This window comes from Bacillus rossius, chromosome 1, assembly GCF_032445375.1.
Source record: "Bacillus rossius redtenbacheri isolate Brsri chromosome 1, Brsri_v3, whole genome shotgun sequence".
NCBI classification, from domain to species: Eukaryota; Metazoa; Arthropoda; class Insecta; order Phasmatodea; family Bacillidae; genus Bacillus; species Bacillus rossius.
This window is the reverse complement of record NC_086330.1, coordinates 24,081,261-24,104,306: the sequence shown is the minus strand read 5'-3', so window position 1 is coordinate 24,104,306 and position 23,046 is coordinate 24,081,261. Positions and strand designations below refer to the sequence as shown.

The window sequence follows — 23,046 nt, the reverse complement described above, 5'->3', positions numbered from 1 at the left end:
CTAATATTTAGGCAAATGCAGTGTGTCTGAAGAAAGTTCAAGAGGGTTGGTTTTAAAAAGATTGTACAGTAAGCATTTTTAATTTATAGTTAAATATAATGTAGGTGAAAAATCTTTAAAACTTGTCAGATTTTTTTCACTATATGAAAATATCTCATATTAACAATTAGGGATTAAATTTTTTGACTTGTTTTATCTAGTGTAGGAACACAGTAGCTGCTTAGAATATTCCTCTTTTCTTCTGTCCAGTGTATGTGCGCTTGGTAAAATAGGTGAATCACCTCCCCCTCCTAGAGTGACTTTTTTTTTTGGGCTACACGGGAGAAGATAATTGCAAATATTGTAGAATACAGGAATGTCATAAAATACAGGAGAAGTTATACAACTTCTAGCGGCAAAGCCTGATCCTACTCCGTTCCTAATGTGATAAAAAGTATTCTGGTCATTTAGAATGTTCTAAGTTTTCTGCAGATGTGGTTATTTATAATGGCTGGAAAAGTTCCTGTAATGGTTGGTTGCAACAATTACAATGTTGCTAACTGCTCAAAGTCATTTTAGAATTCGAAAATCCTTAGGCACGTTGGTGTGAAGTGTGTGTTGCAGCATTTGCCTATATAATTGCTTATATGAACACCGGGAGACATAAAATAATCTGTACGCCAAATAAATCTCTACGATAGCAAAACTGTTCTGGAATAATTTTTACAAAGAAAAAAAGTTGCAAAATACATAATTTTGAGATACACCACTGATTACACAAAATTTTCCTATACTCGTGATACATGTATTTAACACCATGGTATTAAGCATTTCCTATACTCGTGATATATGTATTTAACACCATGGTATTATGAGAGACTGATGCACTTAAGTATAGTTTCAAATTAAATTATTACAATTGCTTGTAGGATTCATTATATTTTAATACCATAGTTAAAGAAAATTACTTGTTATTCTTTAAGTGTTATAATAACTTTAAATGCACAGCCCAGTCCGTTGGCTTCGTTATTTTACACTAGGTAGGCATGAAAATTGAATTATTGAGTTCCGCTTCTATCTGATGATTGGAAACAGCATTGCGATATTTCAGGTAGTTCATTAATAGCACAGTTTTGAAAAGTTGATAAAATTATGTCGGCTACATTTAAAATGCTGAAAATTGTAAATGGATATTATTTATGCAAGCACCATTTTAAACACTTCACGGAGTTTGTGACAGTAGCACTGAAAAAAATTTTGAGATATTTTTTTTTGTTTTTTAGATGAGCACCTATTCTTGGAGATAAAGTTTATATTTCAAGGATTATTTACGAAAAACAATTTACAAAGATTCAGTTTTGAAGTTAGGCATGTTTCATAGTTGAAATTTGTATGGCCACTACCCATTTATCATGTTTAAATAGGTAATTTTTCACTATCTTTACATTAATATTTATTTTTAGATTGCAAAAACTTGTTTTGATTATGAATAAACTGTTTTCATACAAATTTATGTAGTATGAATTCATTACTCTACAACATTTCAAATGACAAAAGTAACACTGTGCCAATGCCACACATTGTCACACACTGGAATTTTAATTTTGCGGGCGTTCTTCAGGCCAAGCTGCTAGGATCGCTGCAGTCAGTGTCGATAGTGTTCGCCATGCTTAAAAGGCCCGCGTTTCCTATATTGTTCTACTAAAATATTTGATAATTGCCCGACCTGTCACTCCGCCAGGTGATTGTGTGTGGGCATGTATCCTGTCCCAGTCACTGTGTATTATTCATCAGAAAAACGTCTTAGGTTGATAGGCTATATGAGTCTCTGCTGTGAATATGCGACCACATGTTTTCCACGAGATCTATACAGGATTTTCTCTTTGCCGCCATGTTCTGAATGAAACTAATCACAGAGCTGGAGCAGGCATGCTGTGTTTCTATCTGATCTGAAAACTGTCAATTTTAACACCAGCACAGTGTTTTGATCTTTAGGGCTAGGTATTTATCATTATGCTGTCAGTTCTTATCTGTTTTTAATGACCTGCAGTACTCTTTTCTCCGCAAAATACTTTAGCTTGTAACATGGGTGTTATACTTCCAAATTAGTGTGTTAAATCTGGTTTTATTATATATTAGACTTCTGGCTACGTAAATTTTGAGATGTAGCAAAAAACTTCACATGAATAAACTGAAAGCATTACAAAAAAACTGTGGTAATTTTGTCCCTGCCGGACGAGAAAATCTTGTGATCCGTCAAAATTTTCCAGACCCCACACAGCCGTATTAAATCCAATACAAATAATAACCTATTCGTTAAGTGTAAGCACCAACCATTAACATAAGCTGTTCATTATATGTGCCTTGTTAATTAAATTAAAATTGCCCAACTTTCTGCACACAAAAAAACTGATTTTAATTCTAAGTTAAAGCAATTTTTTTTGTTTAACACCATTTAAGTCTTTACAAATTTGTTTGCTAAGCACATAAAAGTGCAAATAAATTATAAAATAAAATAAGTTAGATTTCAGGAGTCTGTAAAGCCCTAATGTCAAGATTGTCTATATTCAATAACACAAACCTGAAGGAAACATTATTTTGTCTAAAATAACGAGATTATTATCAGCCAAACTGGTATAGGTTTTAATCACAATTTTCATTTAATTCAAAAATCAAAATTCAAATAAGTTAAAAAAAAATTTCATTTAGTACCTCCAAGGAAATACGCACATCATTTTATACAGCACATCATTGCTTAGCAAACAATACTGCCAACTGACATTTACTGAAATGACAGGTGGTTTTGTTAGCTAAACAAAATGTACTTTTTCTCTTGGGATTGTAAAAAACAATTCTAAGATGGCTACACCTGATAAAAAAAATATTCTGTACTGTATTACTTTTAAAGGATTTTAAATGACTTAAGTAAAGGTATCTTTATATATATATTTCTTGTGTGCGTGTGTATGTCACTGACCTCCTCCTAGACGGCTGGACCGATTTTGATGAAATTTTTTGTGAGAGTTCACGGGGATTCGAGGATGGTTTAGATTCACAATTGGATATTTTATCTCGATTCTGAGTTAAGAAAAAACTAAAAAAACACTCTTTAAAAGCAAAAAAACTAAGCATTGTTGATAATTAGCCTCCATGGCAACGGGCTTTTGCATTGTTGTTGCCTTCTGCGTAACCATGGGAAAGGTTTTTGGTAACGGCAGTGGCGTGCCCAAGAGGAGGGGTATGTATAATGAGAAGATACAAAATGTCCAGCGTAGTAATACTTACCGCCATATCCATGTCTCACAAAAAGTACATTTGGGCAGGACAATGTCTGTCGGGTCCGCTAGAAAGATATAGAGAGATATATGTAGAAAGATATATAGAGAGATAGAGATATAAATAGAAAGATAGAGAGAGATATAGAGAATTAGAGAGATAAAGAGAGATGCTTAGTATACGTTTAAAAAATTACATTATTAATAAATTAAAAAATTGATTGAAGCATTGCAACGCATGCCGGGCATTATCTAGTAGAATTATAAAAGGATATGTAATTTCTAGGCTTATTTTCCCTCAACCTTTACTGAAACAAAGCAATGGCAACAGTAATATTTTAGTTGAAACCTCATGTTTTTTTACATTACTTTGGGATATTTGTACTAACCATTGATACCACATGTAATTGTTAACCTAGGAACAAAAAAATTTGTAATACATAATAACCAATCTTCTGTATAAAACATATCACTTAGCACTGCAACACCTCTGTATATAATTTCTACGGACTGAAAAATCATTTATTAGAGTTTTGAAATAACAGGGGTTTTTATTAAAAAGGTTTCACTGTACTGTAATAAAATTAATAAGCAATACTTCAGAAAACCACTTATTTGCACTGTTGTTTTCCAGTACATTTGAAAGCTTAATACCCAGTATAACTTTTCACACTTTTATTATTTCTTGTAAATATGCAATTTTGTTATACTCAACATTTTTTTTTTACATTTGTAAATTAACTGCAGCCAAAAGTGTTAACAGGAATATTTCTTCATTGTATGTCTTAGTTTAAAACCAATTGTATTGGGTGGAAAAAATTCTTGACACCTACTGCCAGCTTTCAGCATAGGCAAATGCTGTGATGAAAAGGAAAAAACATCATAAAAGTGACATAGGAATAAAAAAATGTGCCTCCATAATATAAACATTTTTGTTATTCAAACTGCCTTCTTACATTTACACAGTACAAAAAAACTTTACCGATCCCTCAAATGAGGGTCACAGAACATGAAGACAAGTGCACTGTACAGCAGGGAGGGATAGGCAACTAGTGCCATCAGTCGGAACTGATTCTCGGTAACGGCATTGACACACCACCACAATAAATTACACGCAGTTCCTTGGTGGCAGAAGGGCAGGGAAAACTGTACACAAATTAAACACAACGGGAACATAAACATCACTTTACATGCATTTAAAAAATACTGGTATCATGTAAACACCAAAAAACGACAAGTCTCTGTTTGTCGAATCCGACCGCTCGTAGTCCACAAAATATACACACATTAAAAACTTCTGCAACTCGTTGTATGCATTATGTACGAGGTCTGAGATCAAGGAAATTGCATCGTCCATCACCTCAAATGATGCGTAACCAAAGATCGTAGAATTAGGTACTAAACATACATAGGAACTACATCATCTGTTCCTGGTGACTTTGGTTAAAGAAATAAGCTTCTAATATATTCTCGATAACAGAAACAAACACAAAACCCACTCAAAAAGAGACACAGCGTTAAACTACATAGATGTACACCGACGCTCCCTTCCCACTTTCTAAATATCACACTCACGTTGGCACTTGTGTTCTGACTACGTTGCAACTCCGTAATAGTGAAAAAGCAGGCAATACAATAACAGCGTGTGCTTGCAGAAGAAAACAAATAGTGAACGTTCACCTATTCTATGTAACAGTATTTTAAAGTATGGACATACAATTTTTTCAGAATTTACACAGTTTCAAAACATCCATGTCTCCACTTAAGTAATGAAGAAATTTTATGACACTGAAATGAAAAAAAGTAGATGCTACAATGGACACGTAGATATTTTTCATCAGTAACAGCACGCGTGGCAGGATTTGCCCTCATGATTTGAGATCATTCACCTCAAGTTAAATCTTTTGTCAGAAATGCAAATAGGGCACTGCCCAAGTGAAAATAGTTTTTTCCCTTCATTGAAATGTTGCTATCTCAACGAAGGGAATACATAGTTCAGGTTGAGTCTTCTTTTGCATCACCGTTACTGGCTGCCAATTGTTCTGTTGCTGTAGTGGAGATTGCACTAGCTTCCATGCCATCGGTTACATTCACGTACTCTTCTTTAGCCATGGCAATGGCACTTGATATAACAGACAAGGAGTCTTTGACTGCATGATAGATGATGTTCTTTATCTGTAACTTGTCTTCATGGTTGGTGTGCGCATTGGAAAGGCAGCGGAATTCCTGAGTCATGTGAAAGCAATGCGACACATTTTCTGGTGACACAAAGTCTTCTGCTACCTTTATGCAATTATGCAGGTTACGAACCTGTGAACACAAAAATTAATCATACAGAATGGATGACAAGGACAAACACTACTCTTTTCTTTAAAAATATGCAATGATATGAAAATGTAATATGAGGATTGTCTGAAAAGGTTCTGACCTCAACATGAAGATGCCAACACTCATCAACAAAAATTGGGGAATGTGTGTGGGCATTCAGCCATTTTGGACACGCAGTTGTTTTTAACAATTGTTTGCATGAGAAACTGCAAAATAGTTGTTTACGAAGATGATGGCCTCATTAAAAAAAACCTGTCCTCCAAGCACAACTTTTAGCCTAGGGAACAAAAAAGTCAATTGAGTTTAGATCTGGTGAATTATGAGAGTGAACTGCAATTCGTACATTTTCGCCATGACAACCACTAAGGTATGAGCTGGTGCACTGTGTTAAATGGTGCATTGTCATTAGGAAACAAAATTTTTTGTTTCTGTAAATATGAAATTCTGTAATTTCTGCCGTCAGTTTTTCAAGTAATAATGCATAGTATGCTCCTGGTGTGTGTTTCCTTTTTCAAGATAATTGACTATCCTAGAAAACAATCACCACCAATTTCCCGGCCAAAGGAAAGGTCTTTGCCTTTTTTGGAGCCAATTCCCTCTTCGAAGTTACTGGTGTCGCAAACATTCACCTTTACCCAAGTTAATACGGCCAAGTTTGAATTCAGCTACCCAAAAGATCACTGCGGTAAATGATGGTGCTGAGTTCCCGTGCGCAGCGTCCAAAATGTCTAATTTGCAAAGGTGTATTGCGTTTCAAAAAAAAATATATATTCAGTGACATCTTGATACTCAATTTTCCATTTTCACAAAAAAAAAATGTGCATAGACTTACACAAACAATTGTTAAAAAAAAAACAACAACTGTGCATCGCAAATGGCTTAAATTTCAGCGAATACATTCCAAAACATGAGCAAACACATTCCCAAATTTTATCGACAAGTGCTGCCATCTTCAAGTTGAGGTGCGAAACTTTTCGGACAACCCTTGTATATCGAAATGAAAATGTTGAAACTGCTAAATCTATTGTACTAAATAGAGGTATCCAGTGAAGGTAAAAAAAAACTTGAAGGCAAGAGGGTTCTAGGAATCAATACAGATTTATAAAGACGTGAAGTTGTTAAAGAGCAATGGAGATTGCACCGGGTAAATAGCGGTATCCAGCAAAGGTAAAAAAAACTTGAAGGCAAGAGGTTCTACAGATTTATAAAAGACGTGAAGTTGTTAAAGAGCACTGGAGATCGCACCGGGCACAGGCATACACACCTGGTGTGGCGCCCCAGCAGGTATGAAGATGGAGTCGCCCAGGAATTGCACTATGCTGTGGGACTCCACGCCGTAGTCCACGTACAGTCGGTCGCGCAGTTTCTTGTCCAGGTACCAGCTCTGGTCGTGTATGGGGTCATGGTGGGCCTCCAGCCGCACCCCACGCTCCAGCGACACCTGGTTCAGGAGATTGCGTATCTTGTCCGCGTCGCCGGCGCTGTAGATGTGCCACAGCGCTCCGGGCACCTCGTGTTCCTCCTGCACGCGCTTCTTGGTGATTATGTCGCAGCAAGACTCCTCGATAGCCTGGAACGCATCTGCAAAACAACCGTTAAAACGCGTTACAAACATGCCACTGTTTTGATGTATAAACTCCAACAACACAATTGCAGGCTTAAGGTATTTTTATTTTCACCACAACTAAACACAAACCACACTGACACACCGCCATCTTGCTAAACTCTTTTTTTTTTTTACCCACAATGCCAAGCACTTACAAACGGGTCAACATGATGAAAAGAGAAAAAAAGTGTATTATGTCCAGCAAATATCCACGCATACGTGAACAGCCACGAAAGAAACTTCACAAATGTATAACTTTTGCCACTGTAGTTTCCAGCAAAACATGGCTTCTTAGACAAGGTCACTTTTCACTATTAAAATTTTGAAAATAATTTTGCACTTTGTCTTGGGAAAGGAACTAGTAAACCTTACTTATTCACATAATCATAAATTTGTGGGTGGCACTATACGAAAAAATGAGTGCGTAGGGAAGCTTAATTTTAAAAAAAAAAATACTTTTTTTTTGGTACAGCCTACAGGCATAGGTAGATTTCAAAGTACCTTTTTTTTTTCTGTAAGTGTTTTGGAAACTTTTATTAACACCTTGAACATTTTCAGAACTTAATATATATTAACATCCTATATTTTCTCAAACATTCCAAAAAGATTTACTAAACTATTTCTCATATTCTATGTAGCGTAAATATTTTTATGTTTTTAACTATGCATCCAGCATTGAATAGCTTAACAAATTTCACTTCATATGTACTTAAGAAATGATTTTTCTACCTTAAAACACTTTTTCATCCCTGGCCGTATAAACATTTTCTTCGGACCAAGGTTTAAGATAATATTAATATATGTAAAAAAAATTTGATACGTTTTAATACTAAGAGAGTTTGAATTTTTATTTTAGTTTCATACTCTTTTTTACAGTAATAGTTTGTTTCATCAAAAATTGTATTAGCCAAAGGTTTTTGATAAAGTTTAGGAGTTTTACAGTTTTTTTTTTTTCAAATTCAACCTTACTTTTAAACTCCAACAACATGAAATGCAATTTTTAAATGGGGATACAAAGGCAAAAAATGGCTTCAACACATCTATGCACATTTTTTAAAAAAATTGTATACCATCCTGTGTGCAACAGAATGAATTACCACTAGGAATGAAGACTAAATGCAACTGTGGCATGCAAAACATCACATAGGACATAGGTAGAGTTGCAGTTGTAAGATCTTTAAACTTGCATAAAATTATAGTTGTATGGACGTGTAATTATAGAATTTTCTTACTATACCACAAGTTTTTTTTTAAAATCAATTCTTGGCTTCTAGGTTCAGGCCAACTTCATGCCTTCGGCATTCCTTGTTTCAGCCATTTTCATATTATTATATTCAAGCATTAATAAACACATAACCACACCAGAAAGTCTACTAGATTGCTCAACGGGGCTACATTAATGGGACCACTGGCCTTAGACCAATACTATCCTGTTTCAATTCTCAGTGAACATTGCCATTTACCAGTGGATTTTCTTGGAGTATGACTGTTCCCGCCATACATTAATTCACCCTTCAAAACTTCATTAGCATTTCATCATCTGGAGTAATCTCTAATGACTCATATGTCGACGAGATTAGCTCAAAAGGTGAACAAAATATTGCTGCATTAAATAGACCTTACGTTCTATTGCACATATAGAATGTACATGAAATATCATAACACTTTGTTAACATTTTCTCCCAGAATACATGCACGTGTTTCTTCCAAATACCACGAATTTAAGAGCCAAGAATAGATAATGTGTAAAAAAAAATTATTTCTGTGACTTCAATTACAGATTTCTATACCTCACCTTTGATGTATTCCTCTTGGTCACCATCCTTGGTGATGCCAACATACACCATGACATTGACCGCATCTGATATGTCGAGATGCAAGTTTGTTGTGCCCTTTGAAGCATTCTGTGCTTGTGCCATGCCATAGGCATTGTACATCTTGGGCCCCAGGTCTGGCCTGACAAAGCACTCAGGGAGACGACTCGCAAGATTCAGTCGTCCAGTGCGATGAGTGTATTCCGTCAATGGCAGTGCCTTCATCAAATCATTGAACCTGGGGAAAAAATTAACTAGCATTATGATGGGCTGGAAAAGGGTCAGGCTAATTTAAACCACAATTGTTTAAACCATGGCTTAAATCAAGTTGTTTTTATTTTTTAAAAAAATATATTCTATTTCAAAATACATTAATTTTAATGAAATATCTAATTCCACTCTAATAATAGTTTGCTCATTAATATTTCTTGTGATTTATGGGAACAAATAATAATATTAGTGTTGTGCGAGATCTCGAACCTCGAGAAAAATTTCGAGAAATATTGCATTCTCGAACAGCGAGCGAGAAAAATAATTTCTCGAAAAAAAAAAAAAAAAAAGAGAAATTTTTTTTGGTACCGGTAACAACTCAATTTGGTATCGAAACAAAATTTGATATTGATAGTTGTATTTTTATATGTTGAACATTACATACACACTGCCATTATTTTAGTTTAAATGTTTTAAAAATACCAAACGTGCCTGCCTGTTTGGACGAAAAATTATTTGGCGGAACACAAAGCAAACATGATGCAATCATTAAGATATATTAGACTAGCCGATAGTCAACCATCCAAAACCTTTATCAATAACCGAAACTGTGAATAAAAACTGTCATATGAAATTCCAATTTATCCTGAAAGAAAAACTGCAGTATTTAATTTTTAAATTACGTAAGCGTAATACATAATAAAATAAGTTCGAAACTAACCTACAAAATTGGTTTTGTTTACATACACGTTATTACGGTAAAGTTAATAAAAGCATTACCTTTAATTTAGTCATAATATTTTGTTCGGTAATGTTTAATAGCATACTGAAATGTTGATTATTACGGCAAAATACGAAATTTACTTTTTAACGAACAAAAGAGAATGGTGGTCATGCTGCCAGACCGAGTCTGCTTCGCTGTTCCGTTTCTTATTTCAATACCAATAAAAGACTGCGCAAGTCATGTGATTATTAAATGAACTGGAATGGAGTGAACACGCAGAACAATTCACGCCCTTGTATTATGTAAAATTACGTGAATGTGTGTGTTCAAACCCGTTGAAAAGGCAGAATAAATAGTATGTTCATCCCATTTCCTTTTCCACCTTTGTTTCACTCAGTTGTAAGACGTCACGAGTAATGAATCCCGCCAAAGCCTCCCTTGTAACAATTTCTTTGTTTTCATTACAGTACCAGAGTTTCCCGTTTACGCGAGCTACTCTGCGGGTATGAATAAATAATGTGACGCCTGTAAAATGTTATTAGGAATATGAGAATAATTTCCCAATACTGCTTTATCTCTAACTGCGGCGTAACCAAGTGGAAAAAAAAGTGTTGCGGGAATATAAAAGTTTAACAGAAGTAAACTTTGTTGTCAAATTAAACTTTAATTTTACGGTAAAATGGAAGATGTGGACATATCAGTGTTGCAATATTACACAAAATGTGGCGATAAGTCAACGGGAACCACAATTAACATGTTAGCTACTAGACTTTTACCTAAGTGAGTGAATGTTTATTTATAATTTAGTGTAGGCTTACACAACGTGTGGTGCATGTCAGTTGTACACAGGCAACTAAATTGACATTCTATATGATAAACAACAGTTTTATGTACAGAACAATATATTTTGAAGAACAATATATTTTGAAAGTGATATCTACAGTAAATCTTGATTATTTAAAAATTTCTCATTCTCGTCTCGTTTCTCGCGAGAAAAATATTTTCTTTCTCGAAAATTTCTCGAGGCCTAAATCTCATTCTCGCACAACCCTAAATAATATACTAATCAAGATCTTGTTCATTTAAATTATTTGAATGAGTTGTAAATTAAACCCAGCTAAATACTCCTCTAAACTAAATTAGTTAGAAAATTGTAGTAAAAAGTGTAAAAAACTAGGAAAAAAATAAAATTTTTAAAAAAACATATTTTGTTGGAAATCCCCGACTAGACTGTAAATCCACTTTCTGTGGTTAAAACCCCGTCAGATGTGGAGATTTGCTTTAAAAAGAAGATTTACACATCAGTTAACTTTGTGTTTCCCTTAAATAAAAAAGTAGGTGGTAATGTCTGAATAAATATTAGATTTCTACTTTAAAATACATTGATTTTACGGACAAAAAAAAAACTACACAGAGCGCTCGGAATCTAATAGTGGGACCAAAAACACCATGCCACGTTCATGCGAGAGGTATTTTGATCCTAATTTTGACGCCATAAAATATTGGTGCGATGATTACGCGATAAAACAGGGTATCTGCAGAATTACAAACATTTGTTTTAGAATTATTCCCAAACAAGACAAAAAACATAGTACTTAAATTGACAACAACACTTACTTTGTCCATTTATCCTAATTATTATCAATGATTGAACTACTTTCAACTTTTATGAAAATTTATACACTAAAAAGTTTCAAATGCATTATTAATTTTAACCCGAAGAATTGAAGCATAATCCATTCTAATAATCTACAAATAAAAAATAACCTTTAACTACTCAACTAGAAAATAATCAAGTCTGGACTTCATAAACAAACATCCAAACCCGCTGCTCAGCTTGACCCAAATACTAACTCTCCTCCAGCTCTACTCTTTTAGATCAAAAAATATTTTAAAAATAATGATTCCACACACAGAATTAAAAATTAAACCCGTTTAATATTTTTTAAATTGAATAATTTGAAGTCACCTTCCTTTTTGCGATGTTACAGTCAATATTTTTTTTTTATTAGCATACAATGTTCCTGTCCTTACCTCTTCATATTACAGAGTGGTTTACATTCAGTCATTTAATACCCAAAGGTTATTTTCCCTTTATGTTATTCCGTAACACTGGAGGAACTAACAAGTTATAGCTAAATATATATTTTTTTATATACTAAAATAATGACTCCCAATACCACTCTAGTAACATATATGTATATATGTGTGTAATAAATTATTGCTCATTAATTAATCTACTATTTTTTTAATTTATATAACCCGAAACTTTAAAAATTCATGGAAAAAATTTCTTTACCAAAATCTAAAATAAAGGTTTAAAATTTTTTGAACTTCACTACATTCGTACATCCTTATAAATTATCAACTTAAAGCATGAACAATGAGCACACCTTGCAGGAAGCATCTCGGCAAAATCCTCCCCCGTCGGCCAGTCTTTCAGTTTTAGCACCATCGGGTTGCCTCTGTCGTCCTTGAGGCGACGTGCAATGTGGTCGAAACCATCCCAAAACCTGCGCATCGGCTGGTTCGTAACGATCGCCCCCGTCGTGCAGTTCACAAGATCGTTCTTCTCATCCCCGAAATCACGCGCAAAAGACTCCGGCGTCCACAAGCTCTTATCAAGTTGCTTCGCCACGTCAGATACAAGCACAGGTTGACCACGCCTCCACTGGTCCTGTAACCCAATATATATATTTATTTAAAACACCTATTTTTAATAGTATTTTTTTTAAAGCCTAAGCACAAACTAGGTAATTTGATGACATTCTTACGACTTGAACAAATGTGTTCAATATGTAAGTACATATATTATCTGGAGAGAATTTTATAATTTTAGGAAAAAGAATTAAAAAAACATTTCTAAATAAAAATTATATGTACAAATTAAAAGTACAAATAAAACTCTTCGGTGACAATTTCACTGAACCTACAGCTGATAATAGTGCCTTACTGAAAAAACATCATGCCATAAAGAGTACTTGGCAAAATTGGGAAGGAGCTGTGGCCCTCAATGCTACCAACAGGCTGATACTTTATAACAGCTGCTAACAGAAAATGCCTACTACACTGACAGGAATCTAAGGATGAGATACCTTTCTTTTAGTGTATGAAATAATTCATCAAACATGCCTTGTGTAGGGAATCAAACAAGAACGCACCTGGAAGAGGCTGTAGTTGCCGACGTGGTCGGGATCGTGCAGCCTCAGCAGCCAGCCGTTGCAGAGCCACGAGTGGGGCACCCCCGGGTACAGCTTGGTGCTCTCCGCCAGCGTCATGACTCGCGGCCGCAGCGCGATGCTCTTGTTGTAGCCCCTGAAGCGCCGGATGAACTGCCTCAGCTCCGCCATCTTCTTGGCCCCGCACGGCGCCGCCTCCTCCTTGCAGTCTGGCGTGTCGGGCTGGGCGCCGCGCTGCTTCCTCGGCGTGGCGCGGCTGCCGCTGCTGCCGTTGTGCTTGTGGGACGGCCGGATCAGCAGCTTGCGCAGCGTTGAGTACTTGCCCTCCTTGTCGGGCTCCGGGTCGGAGTCCCCGCTCGCCGCCGGCTCCTGCGGGCGAGGTGCGACATGTCACAGGCTCTCACACCCCCCACGTGCCTGGCGGTCAACACCGGCAAGTAATGGAGGCAACCGCGTACGGACGTAGCTATGCAAAAAGGAACCGACCCACATGAAACCTATTATGAATATTTTGAAGTTTTAGTTGATTATAAATTGTAATTCTCGTATTGATAACATAATGTGGGTATCATTTTAATGGTCTAGCATAAATACTGATAATAGCAGCAACGGTACGATCGACCTTGTGCTATTTTAATTTATTTTCAAAATAAAATATAACAAAATTGTGGGTTGGTTCCTTTTTGCATAACTATGTTTAGTTATGCCAATAACATTTAAAACCAGATCAAAAAATAAACACAACATACTGGACTATGTTACTCTCAATTAAGCTCATGGAACCCCAAAAAATGTATGATTAGGGATGAGCCAATCAATTCCCCCAATCCTTAATATTAATAAAAAAAATACATTCGATAACAAATATTGCAGGGTTATAATAAATTGTAAAATTTAACACCGAAAACTCCTGTCATGTTGCTATTTCCAATATATACTTTTAATATGCAACTACGCGAGTCAAATTACGATATATACACATTGATTTGGGACATTTTGTAACATTTGAAGCTTAAAATGTTTAAATCACCAGAGATAATTTAATTTCTTGTACATAATTTTATTTTAGACTTCTGATAGCCACACATCCAGGTTGATTCAAATATACTCTTTTGTTATTCAAATATTTGAGACTTGGATTACAGAAAATTGGGATTAAACCCATCCCTTAATATATTTTTGATGGGCATTAATAGGCAAACCCTTAGCAAACCAATATTAAGAAGTTACACTACCATAATACTATATCCATGCCCTTAAAACAATCCTCGGAAACTAGGTTAAAATTGGAAAAAGTATTTTATATTTGTCAGAAATAATGAGAAATTAAATACATCGCAAAGCATTAACAATTGCAAAGTAAAAAAAAATATATATCACTAAAATAGGCAAGTGCGAAGATTCGACAAGCGAAAAAATCTAAGTTTTCTTTAAATATCCGATTTTACTTCCCAAGAAATTGCATTATTTTTTTTTTTTTAAATTTAAGTTTAAGAGTGTGATGTGATGCTTAGCATTTATTGCAAATTTTTAATTTTTTTTTATGTTGTATATGTTTTGCTTGAATAAAGTTTGTAATTTAAAAACATCAAAAGGTGGCACTCTGTTTGCTTTTATGAATCCTTCAAGTATAATGCATGCTTGTTTTATAATTTTTATTATTATTGATATTATACATAGGGCCCAATTGGTTAATCACTCAATACATTAAAAATATTAAAGAATTCATTTTTTACCTTCAAACTAATTTTTTTAATGAAATAAGCGTAATACAGCTTCGCCCAAAACAATATTCGCAATTCTATTCAACTTTGCTAATATTTTGAAAATTCTATTTAATTTTTGCTTCACATCAAAAAAACTAATATTCGCACAGCCTACACCAAGATCAGTTTTACGTTTATGCAGGAACTACTAACCTCAATGGGCTTCTTGTCTTCATTCAAGAGAGCCACATCCGCCAGCCAACTAAGAGGCGAGTTGTTGTCCTTGTCTTCAGACTTCACCTCACATTTGACATCAGCCTTTGCATCACAATTGGTATCCACATCTGCATCCGCATCAGCATCAGCATCCGCGTCTGCCTCCGCGTCAGACTTCACCTCCGACTTGATTTCAGGCTTCACTTCGGACTTGCACTCCGGTGTGCCAGTGGAACCATTAGTGACCCCGCTGTTTGCGTCCACGTCATCCTCCTCCATTTCGCTGTTTTCAGTCTTGATGAGCACACCGTTCGGGAGCTCAGTTTTGAAGTTCTTCCACAGCTCCTGCACACGAAAAAGTTTAAATGCAGTTAGCAACATAACAAAATAATTTAATAATTATTAAAGTGTTTTCATACAATAAGACACTGTTTGACAGGAATTAATCCAGCATAAAAATTTAGTAAAAAACACATAAATGGATTGACAATTAAACCCTCCCAGCTTACAGCCGCAAACTAACCCATAATGGTTGCAATTAAATTAATTTCTTTTTGGATTATACCAATAATAAAATTTTGCACTGAAAAGAAAATTCAAGCTTATATTATTTTATAATTTTTTTTTTCTCCTTATTCTTGTCTAGTGAAATGAAAAATAATAGAAATAGCAGAACACAATCATACATTTAAATTAGCAAGAGGGGGAATCTTAAGATATGTCTAAAATAACCCAAATGTGCACGTATTCTTAGTTTCAAGTAACTATTTTTAACTAGGACTGAAATGAACAGACTACTCTAAGTGCTGTATAATTTAAATACTACATTTAAGCATATTTTATATTTACGTGAGCAATTCCATGAAAATCAAGTCCAAATAAACATTTAAAACAACTGACGTAGAACCAGCAAATTACAGGAACACTTCTTACCTTGCAAATACCGTTGGTTCTCTTGTGGTGCGGCTGACTGCCCAGCCGGCAGCCACAGAACTGACTGATCCCCAGCGCGATCCTCACTTCGTGGAGGCGACGCCCCACCTGCATCAGCGAGTCCCCCGCGATTATCTGCGTCAGCATCAGCTTCTCCTGGTCGTGGGGCTGCCGGTTGGTGCACAGGAGCCAGGCGTAGTCGTCCTTGTCCCGCGACGTGTCCCCGGGGCACTTGCTGGCGCCCGACTTGCGGCTCTGCAACAACGTGTTGCAGGTCACTACTCAGACCCCCACGAGCAACTGTGCCAGCATCAGTCCGAGACGGCCAACAAACGTTAGTGCAATTTTTTACAAACAAGCTAAATTCAAAATACTGCACTCGCAAACAATCAACATATCTCATTAAATTCAAAACTTTTCTAATGGCTAAATATAAGGGTTATGTTTCTGATAAACAGGTTTTAAAAATATAATTTTTGAAGTGTTAAAATAAATACGACAAACACACTATCTATCAACCAATTTCTAGCATTATTCATCTCAAAACTACATGCTGTTATTTAAAATGACAAGGACTACTATTAAAGAGTTATCAACATTATTTTCTTTCCAACGTTTGCAAGAACTACGCGTTAACGTACAAACCTACACGTGCAAACACGTTGCATTTAACAAGGCCATGCATCAGTCGGTTAAAAAGCTCAATAAAAACCACATCACTGACACATCAAGCAGTTTTGCAGATTGGTTCATCACATGCTCGGCACACAACGGTCGGGAAAGGCTTGGACGAGTAAAGCTGGACTCCCAATCATCTGTTTCATCCGTCCGTCAATCACGTGACCTGCAGCCAATCAGATGGCCCGAAAAATTCCATCTGTCCGCCCGTCGAAACCTTGCCGAGCTTTCGCTTTTGACGGACCAACGGATGGTCCACCGCCTTGTTAAGTTAATCGTCTTCAAGACGACTTTCCGAAAACAACGTTAGATTTTTTTGATTTGCAATATATAGAAGGCTGTGTCGTATTGACCGATTATTATTGTCATAATAACGGTAAAGATTGCTTATGAGAATGAGCTTTTCGGAAGAAATGCTGATAAATTAAGTCCGGGAAAGGGAGAATTTGTATAATATATATAGCAAAAACTATCGGGATAAGCAACTGAGGGAAAAATACCTGGATAGAAAAAGCTTCTTTCTGTTTCCTTTGACGCAGTAATAAAAGCTGCATAATTTTATTTATTGCTGGCACGACTAATGTTATATTTGACGGCACCCGTTTAATCCACTTGTCAAAGAACGGTTTCCGCATGTCAACTTATTATCACATTCATAAAAACCAAAAAGTTAACTATCCCAAGTAAATTATTTTCACCAAAAGTTTAAGTACCTGCAATTGAGAAAGTATGTGGCGGAAAGTTGTAGCACTGATATTTTAGAACAGTGACGGACGGACAGGTGACGGACGGATGAAACGGGTGATTGGGAGTCCAGCTTAAGGAAGCGGCGGGGAGGAAGAGGGAGGAGCACCTTGTAGCAGTCGATGCAGACGACGAAGCCGCACTTGCGGCACGCCCAGTGGTAGTTGAAGAGAGTGGTCTCGCACACGTCGCACATCTCTCGCACGCCCTGCACCACCCTCTTCCAGGCGGGGGCCCGGTCGGCCGCCAGGTGGGCCGCCTGGCAGTCCCCCTCCTGCCGCACCACGTGGCAGAACTGGTCGCCCACTTGCGCCAGCAGGAAGTGGGACACGTACAGCTCCAGGTCGGAGGGCTTGGCGTTGGCCCGCGGCAGCCACAGCTTCAGGTCGTCCTGCACAGCCCGGCCCGGCGGCCCGTGTCACCCCTCCACTTCTCACTGTCCCGTTACACCATCACACCTTTCCCCTTCACCGACTCCTCCGTGAAGTCCCCAGGGCCAAGAGACATAGCAAGCTCATTCGTGGGCGTACAAGGGAAAACTCACCAAGTCCACGAGATATTCATATGACAAAAGTCCTGTTTAATGTGTTTCATGAAAAGTATATTATTATGTTAGATTAAACATGTTTCAGTACCTACGTATATATTTTAACAATATTTAACAAACCCATATGAATATTTTAAAATCAATTTTTTCTCATAATTTTATCATATGGACTTAAAAGGGTTTTCCTAGTACGCCTATGATATAGAGTACCTACATTTTATTTCCCACAGAAAATGTACTAACTGAACAAATTTTATGCCAGTAAACCACCTCTAGCTGTTAAAAAACTTACAAAAATAATATTGTTCATCCATTATGATGTAATGTCCAACTCTTATCAGTTTTAAATAAAATAACCTAAAATTCAAAAAAGCATGAACAACAACAACAGTTTAACTAACCTTTGCAGCAACCGTACAAGCATTTATCTTGGGCCTTGAAATGATAAAAATGTTTCCACACATGCCATAAAAGGAGTAAATGCTCTCGTTTCAATTAAGTCATTTTAAATATCTCTAAAAAGATATGCACGAATTTTGTAGTATTAAAGACTTTTTGATCTACTTCCTTCAGTGCGCTATTTTAAGTAACACAAAAATTACACAATTATATACAAATATTTACTTAGGTTTATACATTTTTCAAGTCAGGATTAATTTAAAAAGTGATTCCACATGTTCAAAATGTGTTTTAACAAAAGAGAAAGTAAAAAAAAAAAACATTTACATAGCTTACCAAAAAAATTATAATCAACTAACCTCTGAAGCATCTCTGTGTGGATCCGAGAAGCCAGCTATAGCCAGTTGACCATTTTTCGTGTATCTCAAGCGCCTGAACGCGTAGAAACGACAGAAGATGTTGGGCATGTTCTTTGATCGCTGGTTCGGAGTCCACCTGCACTCACGACACTTTCCCAGCTTGGGTGCTACCTCAAAGCACGGACCATCCTGAAGGAAAGTTTCGCCAGTCTTCTTGAGCTGACTGACAGGTGGTTTTCTGAACGGATCACGCTGTGGAGCCGACGGATCTTCCCGAGGCTTCTTTTGCCGCGGCTCCTCACCTCGCTCGTTTTTTGACTTGGGTCTTCGTCCGCGTTTCCTCCGCTCCTTGTTACCGCTGAAACTTGGTCCGTTGCCCGACCCAGTCACGCTACTTGACTTCTTAGCACTGCCGCCGCTGTCTGTATCTTTCTCACTGCCACTTTCCTTGTCACTGTCACTAGCACTCTCGCTTAATGTCACAGAAGTAGAGAGCTTCTTGCGCTTCAGCTCTTCTGCCGCCGCCTTTCTCAAAGCACTAGCACCCTTCTTTCGCTTTACTTTGGGAGGTTTCCTCTTTGGAGGAGTCTTGCTCTCACGCTCTTGGTCCGAGCTCGATGACGTATCACCTTGCTGCAACTTCCCGGAAATGTCGGAGCCATGGCCATTGAAAGTCGTTCCCCCGTCTTTCCCCACCTGACCCTTCCTGTTGTTCCCTTTGCTACCAGAGTTTGATTTTGGTTTGCATATACTAGACATGGCCATAGTTCCTACATTTTGTAACAAGTTCGATATACCACTGCCTAAAACACTGCTCTCTCTGCTGACCACCACAGGAGATGGTGCTATCGTCAAAGGAAGAGTAACGCACGACCCACTACCCACTACACCGGTCGTGTCCTCGCTCCCATCTTCGCCCGAGTGCCTTTGTAACCACGCCTTCTTGAGCTTGTGAACTTGGTAGCTGGAAGGTTTGGAGGCAGGTGGGCCTGGACTGTTGGACTTATCAGAGTCCAAAAGTGTTGGTTTTCCAGGCGTGCCTGGAGGATTGGGACTCGGAGCAGGGCTGTTGCGCTGAGGAGGCGTTAACGAAACTGGTAGCACTGCAATACCGGAACTACTGCCCGTACTACTCGGCCGCACAGACCCGTCTCCAGAACAAGTTCTTGGCACCGGACTAGCAGACACTATCGGAGACTCCTGAGGCTGAGAAACAACCACTGCAGTGTTCACGACTGTCGTAATCGTGGTCGCAGCACCGAGAACTAGCGGACTTGGTTCACTTACACGAGCCAACTGCGCGCAACTAGTGTCCAGGCGAGGTCTTTTCTTACTGATGTCCAACACAGACTGTGGACTGTGCTGAGGCGTCATGCTCTTCCTCTTGGGAGAACTAGTCTCATCTCTGTTGGCAGATACACCGAGGTCGAGGGGCTGCAACTGGTCCATTGATGGATGAGAAATATGGTAAATGTTAGGATGGACCGCCATCTGCATGGGAGAAGATCTGGGCGATGGGTGAGGAGCCGTGGCTGCCGGTGGTGAGGAGCTATGTTGAGGTGGTAAGTTGGAGTGAGGTTTGAGTCCCGGAGAATACAGCCGAGTTTCGTAGGTAACTTTGCTGTGGGCCGGAGGTGGGTGGCCTCCCAGACTCGGCTGAGAAGGATGCGGAGGTTGGTGCCCATGCGACAACTGCTGATATGGAGAGGGCGACATAGAAGATGTTAAAGGAGCCTTTGATGTGAGCGGCAATGGCATGGACGTACATATGCTCACATCCGGTCGACACACCGGCACCCCTGTCGAAATGCCTGCTGTCGGCATGCCGTAGATGTGAGGTGGCGCCGGGCTGCTGACCTTGGGCTTGGATCCAGGGGTGACGTTGACACCTGAAGCCGGGATGTAGTGAGCAGCCGTCGTGACGAGCGTAGGATACGGGTAACTCGCCATGGTCGCCTGCTTGGCAGACGTGCCGTACGTGCGATACCGCTGGTCCGGAGACTGGCGATGCGGCTGGGGCTGCTGGACTTGCGTCCTGTGGTGCAAGGGGGACGGAGTGTGTCTCTGAGACAGATGATGAGGGGACTGCGACGGACTGCGATACTCGTATCCCTGGCGTGCCTGTGTCGAGGGCGGAACGTAATGAGCCTGCAGCTTGGGACTGGGAGAGTGGGGAGGTGGTGCAGTTTTCACTTGTGACACCTCGAGGTGAGGAATTTTGCCATCGTTCTTCACGATTACAGAGTTTTTTACGTCACTCATAAGAGGAGGTGGGTTGGGGAGGCTTGAAGAAGGTTCCTTACACGGTGCGGAACTCTTCATCTTCACAGCATCATGTTGCGAGATGAAACCCATCGACTGGTAAGGCGGATAACCGAACATACTGAAGTTGGGTTCCACCTTAGGCAGGGAAGTTTGCATTGTCTGTTTTTCACTAGTCTTGGCACTCCCTGCACGACTATGAGCTGGTGGAGGGTGGTACTCCGGTTTCTGAGGAGCACTTGCCACTCTTTGTTGAACCTGTGAAATATTATAATTCTATTGTAACCATTAAAACACAACAGACAAAATCTTACCAACGTAAATTTACAGCCCAGACTCAAACCGTACAAATAAATAATTTTTTTAAAAGAAAAATAAAAAGTAAAAATTTGAGTTTAACAACCAGCCAATCTTGAAATTGGAGGATTACCTAAGAGCTAAGGGAGGGGAAAAAATATTTCCCCTTTTACTACTAAACACCTGTCATATGTTTGTAATATTCAAGTTAAAAACTGTTGAAATGAATTAGAAAAAAAAACCTCTAAAATTCTTAACTTTCCCTTAAAATATAAAAAATTCACAAATTTCAGTTAAAGTAGTTAAAACTTAAATCATTTTAACCCTTTCAGAACTGAATTTCTGGAATGCAAAATAAAAATTATCTGTTAACATTTTCAGAATCTACACATTTTTCTAATAATTACACATATTTTGATTTATTAAAATTTTAATAATTTATTTTAAAAAACTTATGTGTACAATCGTACACATCACGCCTGTGGTGAACTAAAACATACACTCTACAAAATTTAAACTTATTGTGTAAAAACATATTATATTTAATTAACACAAACATAAATTCACATAAAACAATTCATTATAGCAACAGCAATAAGTACACAAATTACTTAACGACAATACTCTACAGATAGAATAATATGTTAGGTACTGTCGTTATAACACTATGCATGACAGTGTATGATTTACACAAGTGCTGAATTTATTTATTGCAGCAAAGACAACAAAAGAACAACGTAAAATATTAATTGATAAACTAACAGTACTTACAATTCACATAATACAATTATAATTGGTGTTTACCATTAACAAAAAAATTAAAATCAGATAACTGTAAACCTAGGCCTAGATTCTTTGATATTAGGCTCCTACTGTGTATGAAATGCCAAAAAACAGTTCTTTTCTTTTGTCAAGCACAAATGCACTTTGCATTTGAGACAGTGTATTCGTGACCTACCCTTACACTGTGGCATTTTACACCGTGTGCCAAGTTGGTCACCATCGTGAACCGGTAAATGGTCAACTGTGTCCATCTGCACTTCTGCACTTGGCCTTGCTTCACCCTTCTTTCTTGGCACGACAACTTCAGTTGACAAGCTGTCAAGTGAAGGGCGGCCACGTTTTTTACTGGGCACCTTCTTCCCCATGTAGAGAAGACCCTCGGTGACACGCATTCTGAAGTGCATCAGGTCAAGTACTTTCTTAGTGGGTACTCCAAGTGCTGCAGCAGCTTGCTTGTATTCCATCCATGACAATACAACTGCCAAGTCAGATGCATGAAACATCATGCGAAGCGTCCACTTCTTTGATTTTATAAAGGTCCTGTAGTAGCTGATCATTTGGTCCAGCATGTCGACCCCACCCATGCCATGATTGTACAACTTTACTATTTCTGGACGATCTACTTGAACATATTTCTTCTCCTTTTTTGACCAACGTTCAACGATATCTGCGGTGCCCTCGCCAACAAAATTTGAGGCCAAAACGACAGTTTTATTGTCGACCCATTTCACAAGAGTAACATTGTCTTCGATATTTGTTACTTCTTGTGAGTAGCCTCTTTCCTTCTTCATTGCCTCCTTGTCAGCTAAGAGGGGTGGTTTGCCAAATCTATTCACCCTCACAGTTCCTGCTGCGTATATATTCTTCTTTTGGAGAAGCTGAAATAAGTTGTAGGTGGAGAAATAGTTGTCAAAGTACAGCTTATGACCCTTTTCATTGTTGATGCGCTTGGAAAGCTGCAACACAACAGCAGCACCTAGGCCATAACTCTTCAGCGTTTGTGCGTC

The 23,046-nt window shown here is 38.0% G+C and overlaps 1 protein-coding gene across 6 annotated transcripts in view; it reads right to left on the bottom strand.

Annotated features, from left to right (window-relative positions):
- Positions 1 to 4,172: 4,172 nt before the first annotated feature.
- The window catches only part of LOC134533177 (lysine-specific demethylase 3A), a 411,862-nt gene continuing 392,988 nt past the window's right edge, over positions 4,173 to 23,046 (bottom strand). For all 6 annotated transcript variants that reach the window (XM_063370546.1, XM_063370569.1, XM_063370561.1 and 3 more), the window contains 9 exons: positions 18,698 to 21,217; positions 17,502 to 17,783; positions 15,971 to 16,225; positions 15,035 to 15,382; positions 13,098 to 13,484; positions 12,330 to 12,613; positions 8,984 to 9,240; positions 6,847 to 7,163; positions 4,173 to 5,564 (listed from right to left, as the gene is read on the bottom strand). In XM_063370546.1, coding sequence (XP_063226616.1) covers positions 5,250 to 5,564; positions 6,847 to 7,163; positions 8,984 to 9,240; positions 12,330 to 12,613; positions 13,098 to 13,484; positions 15,035 to 15,382; positions 15,971 to 16,225; positions 17,502 to 17,783; positions 18,698 to 21,217 — 4,965 coding nt within the window. In that variant the 3' untranslated portion in view covers positions 4,173 to 5,249. The remainder of the gene's footprint in view (positions 5,565 to 6,846; positions 7,164 to 8,983; positions 9,241 to 12,329; positions 12,614 to 13,097; positions 13,485 to 15,034; positions 15,383 to 15,970; positions 16,226 to 17,501; positions 17,784 to 18,697; positions 21,218 to 23,046) is intronic.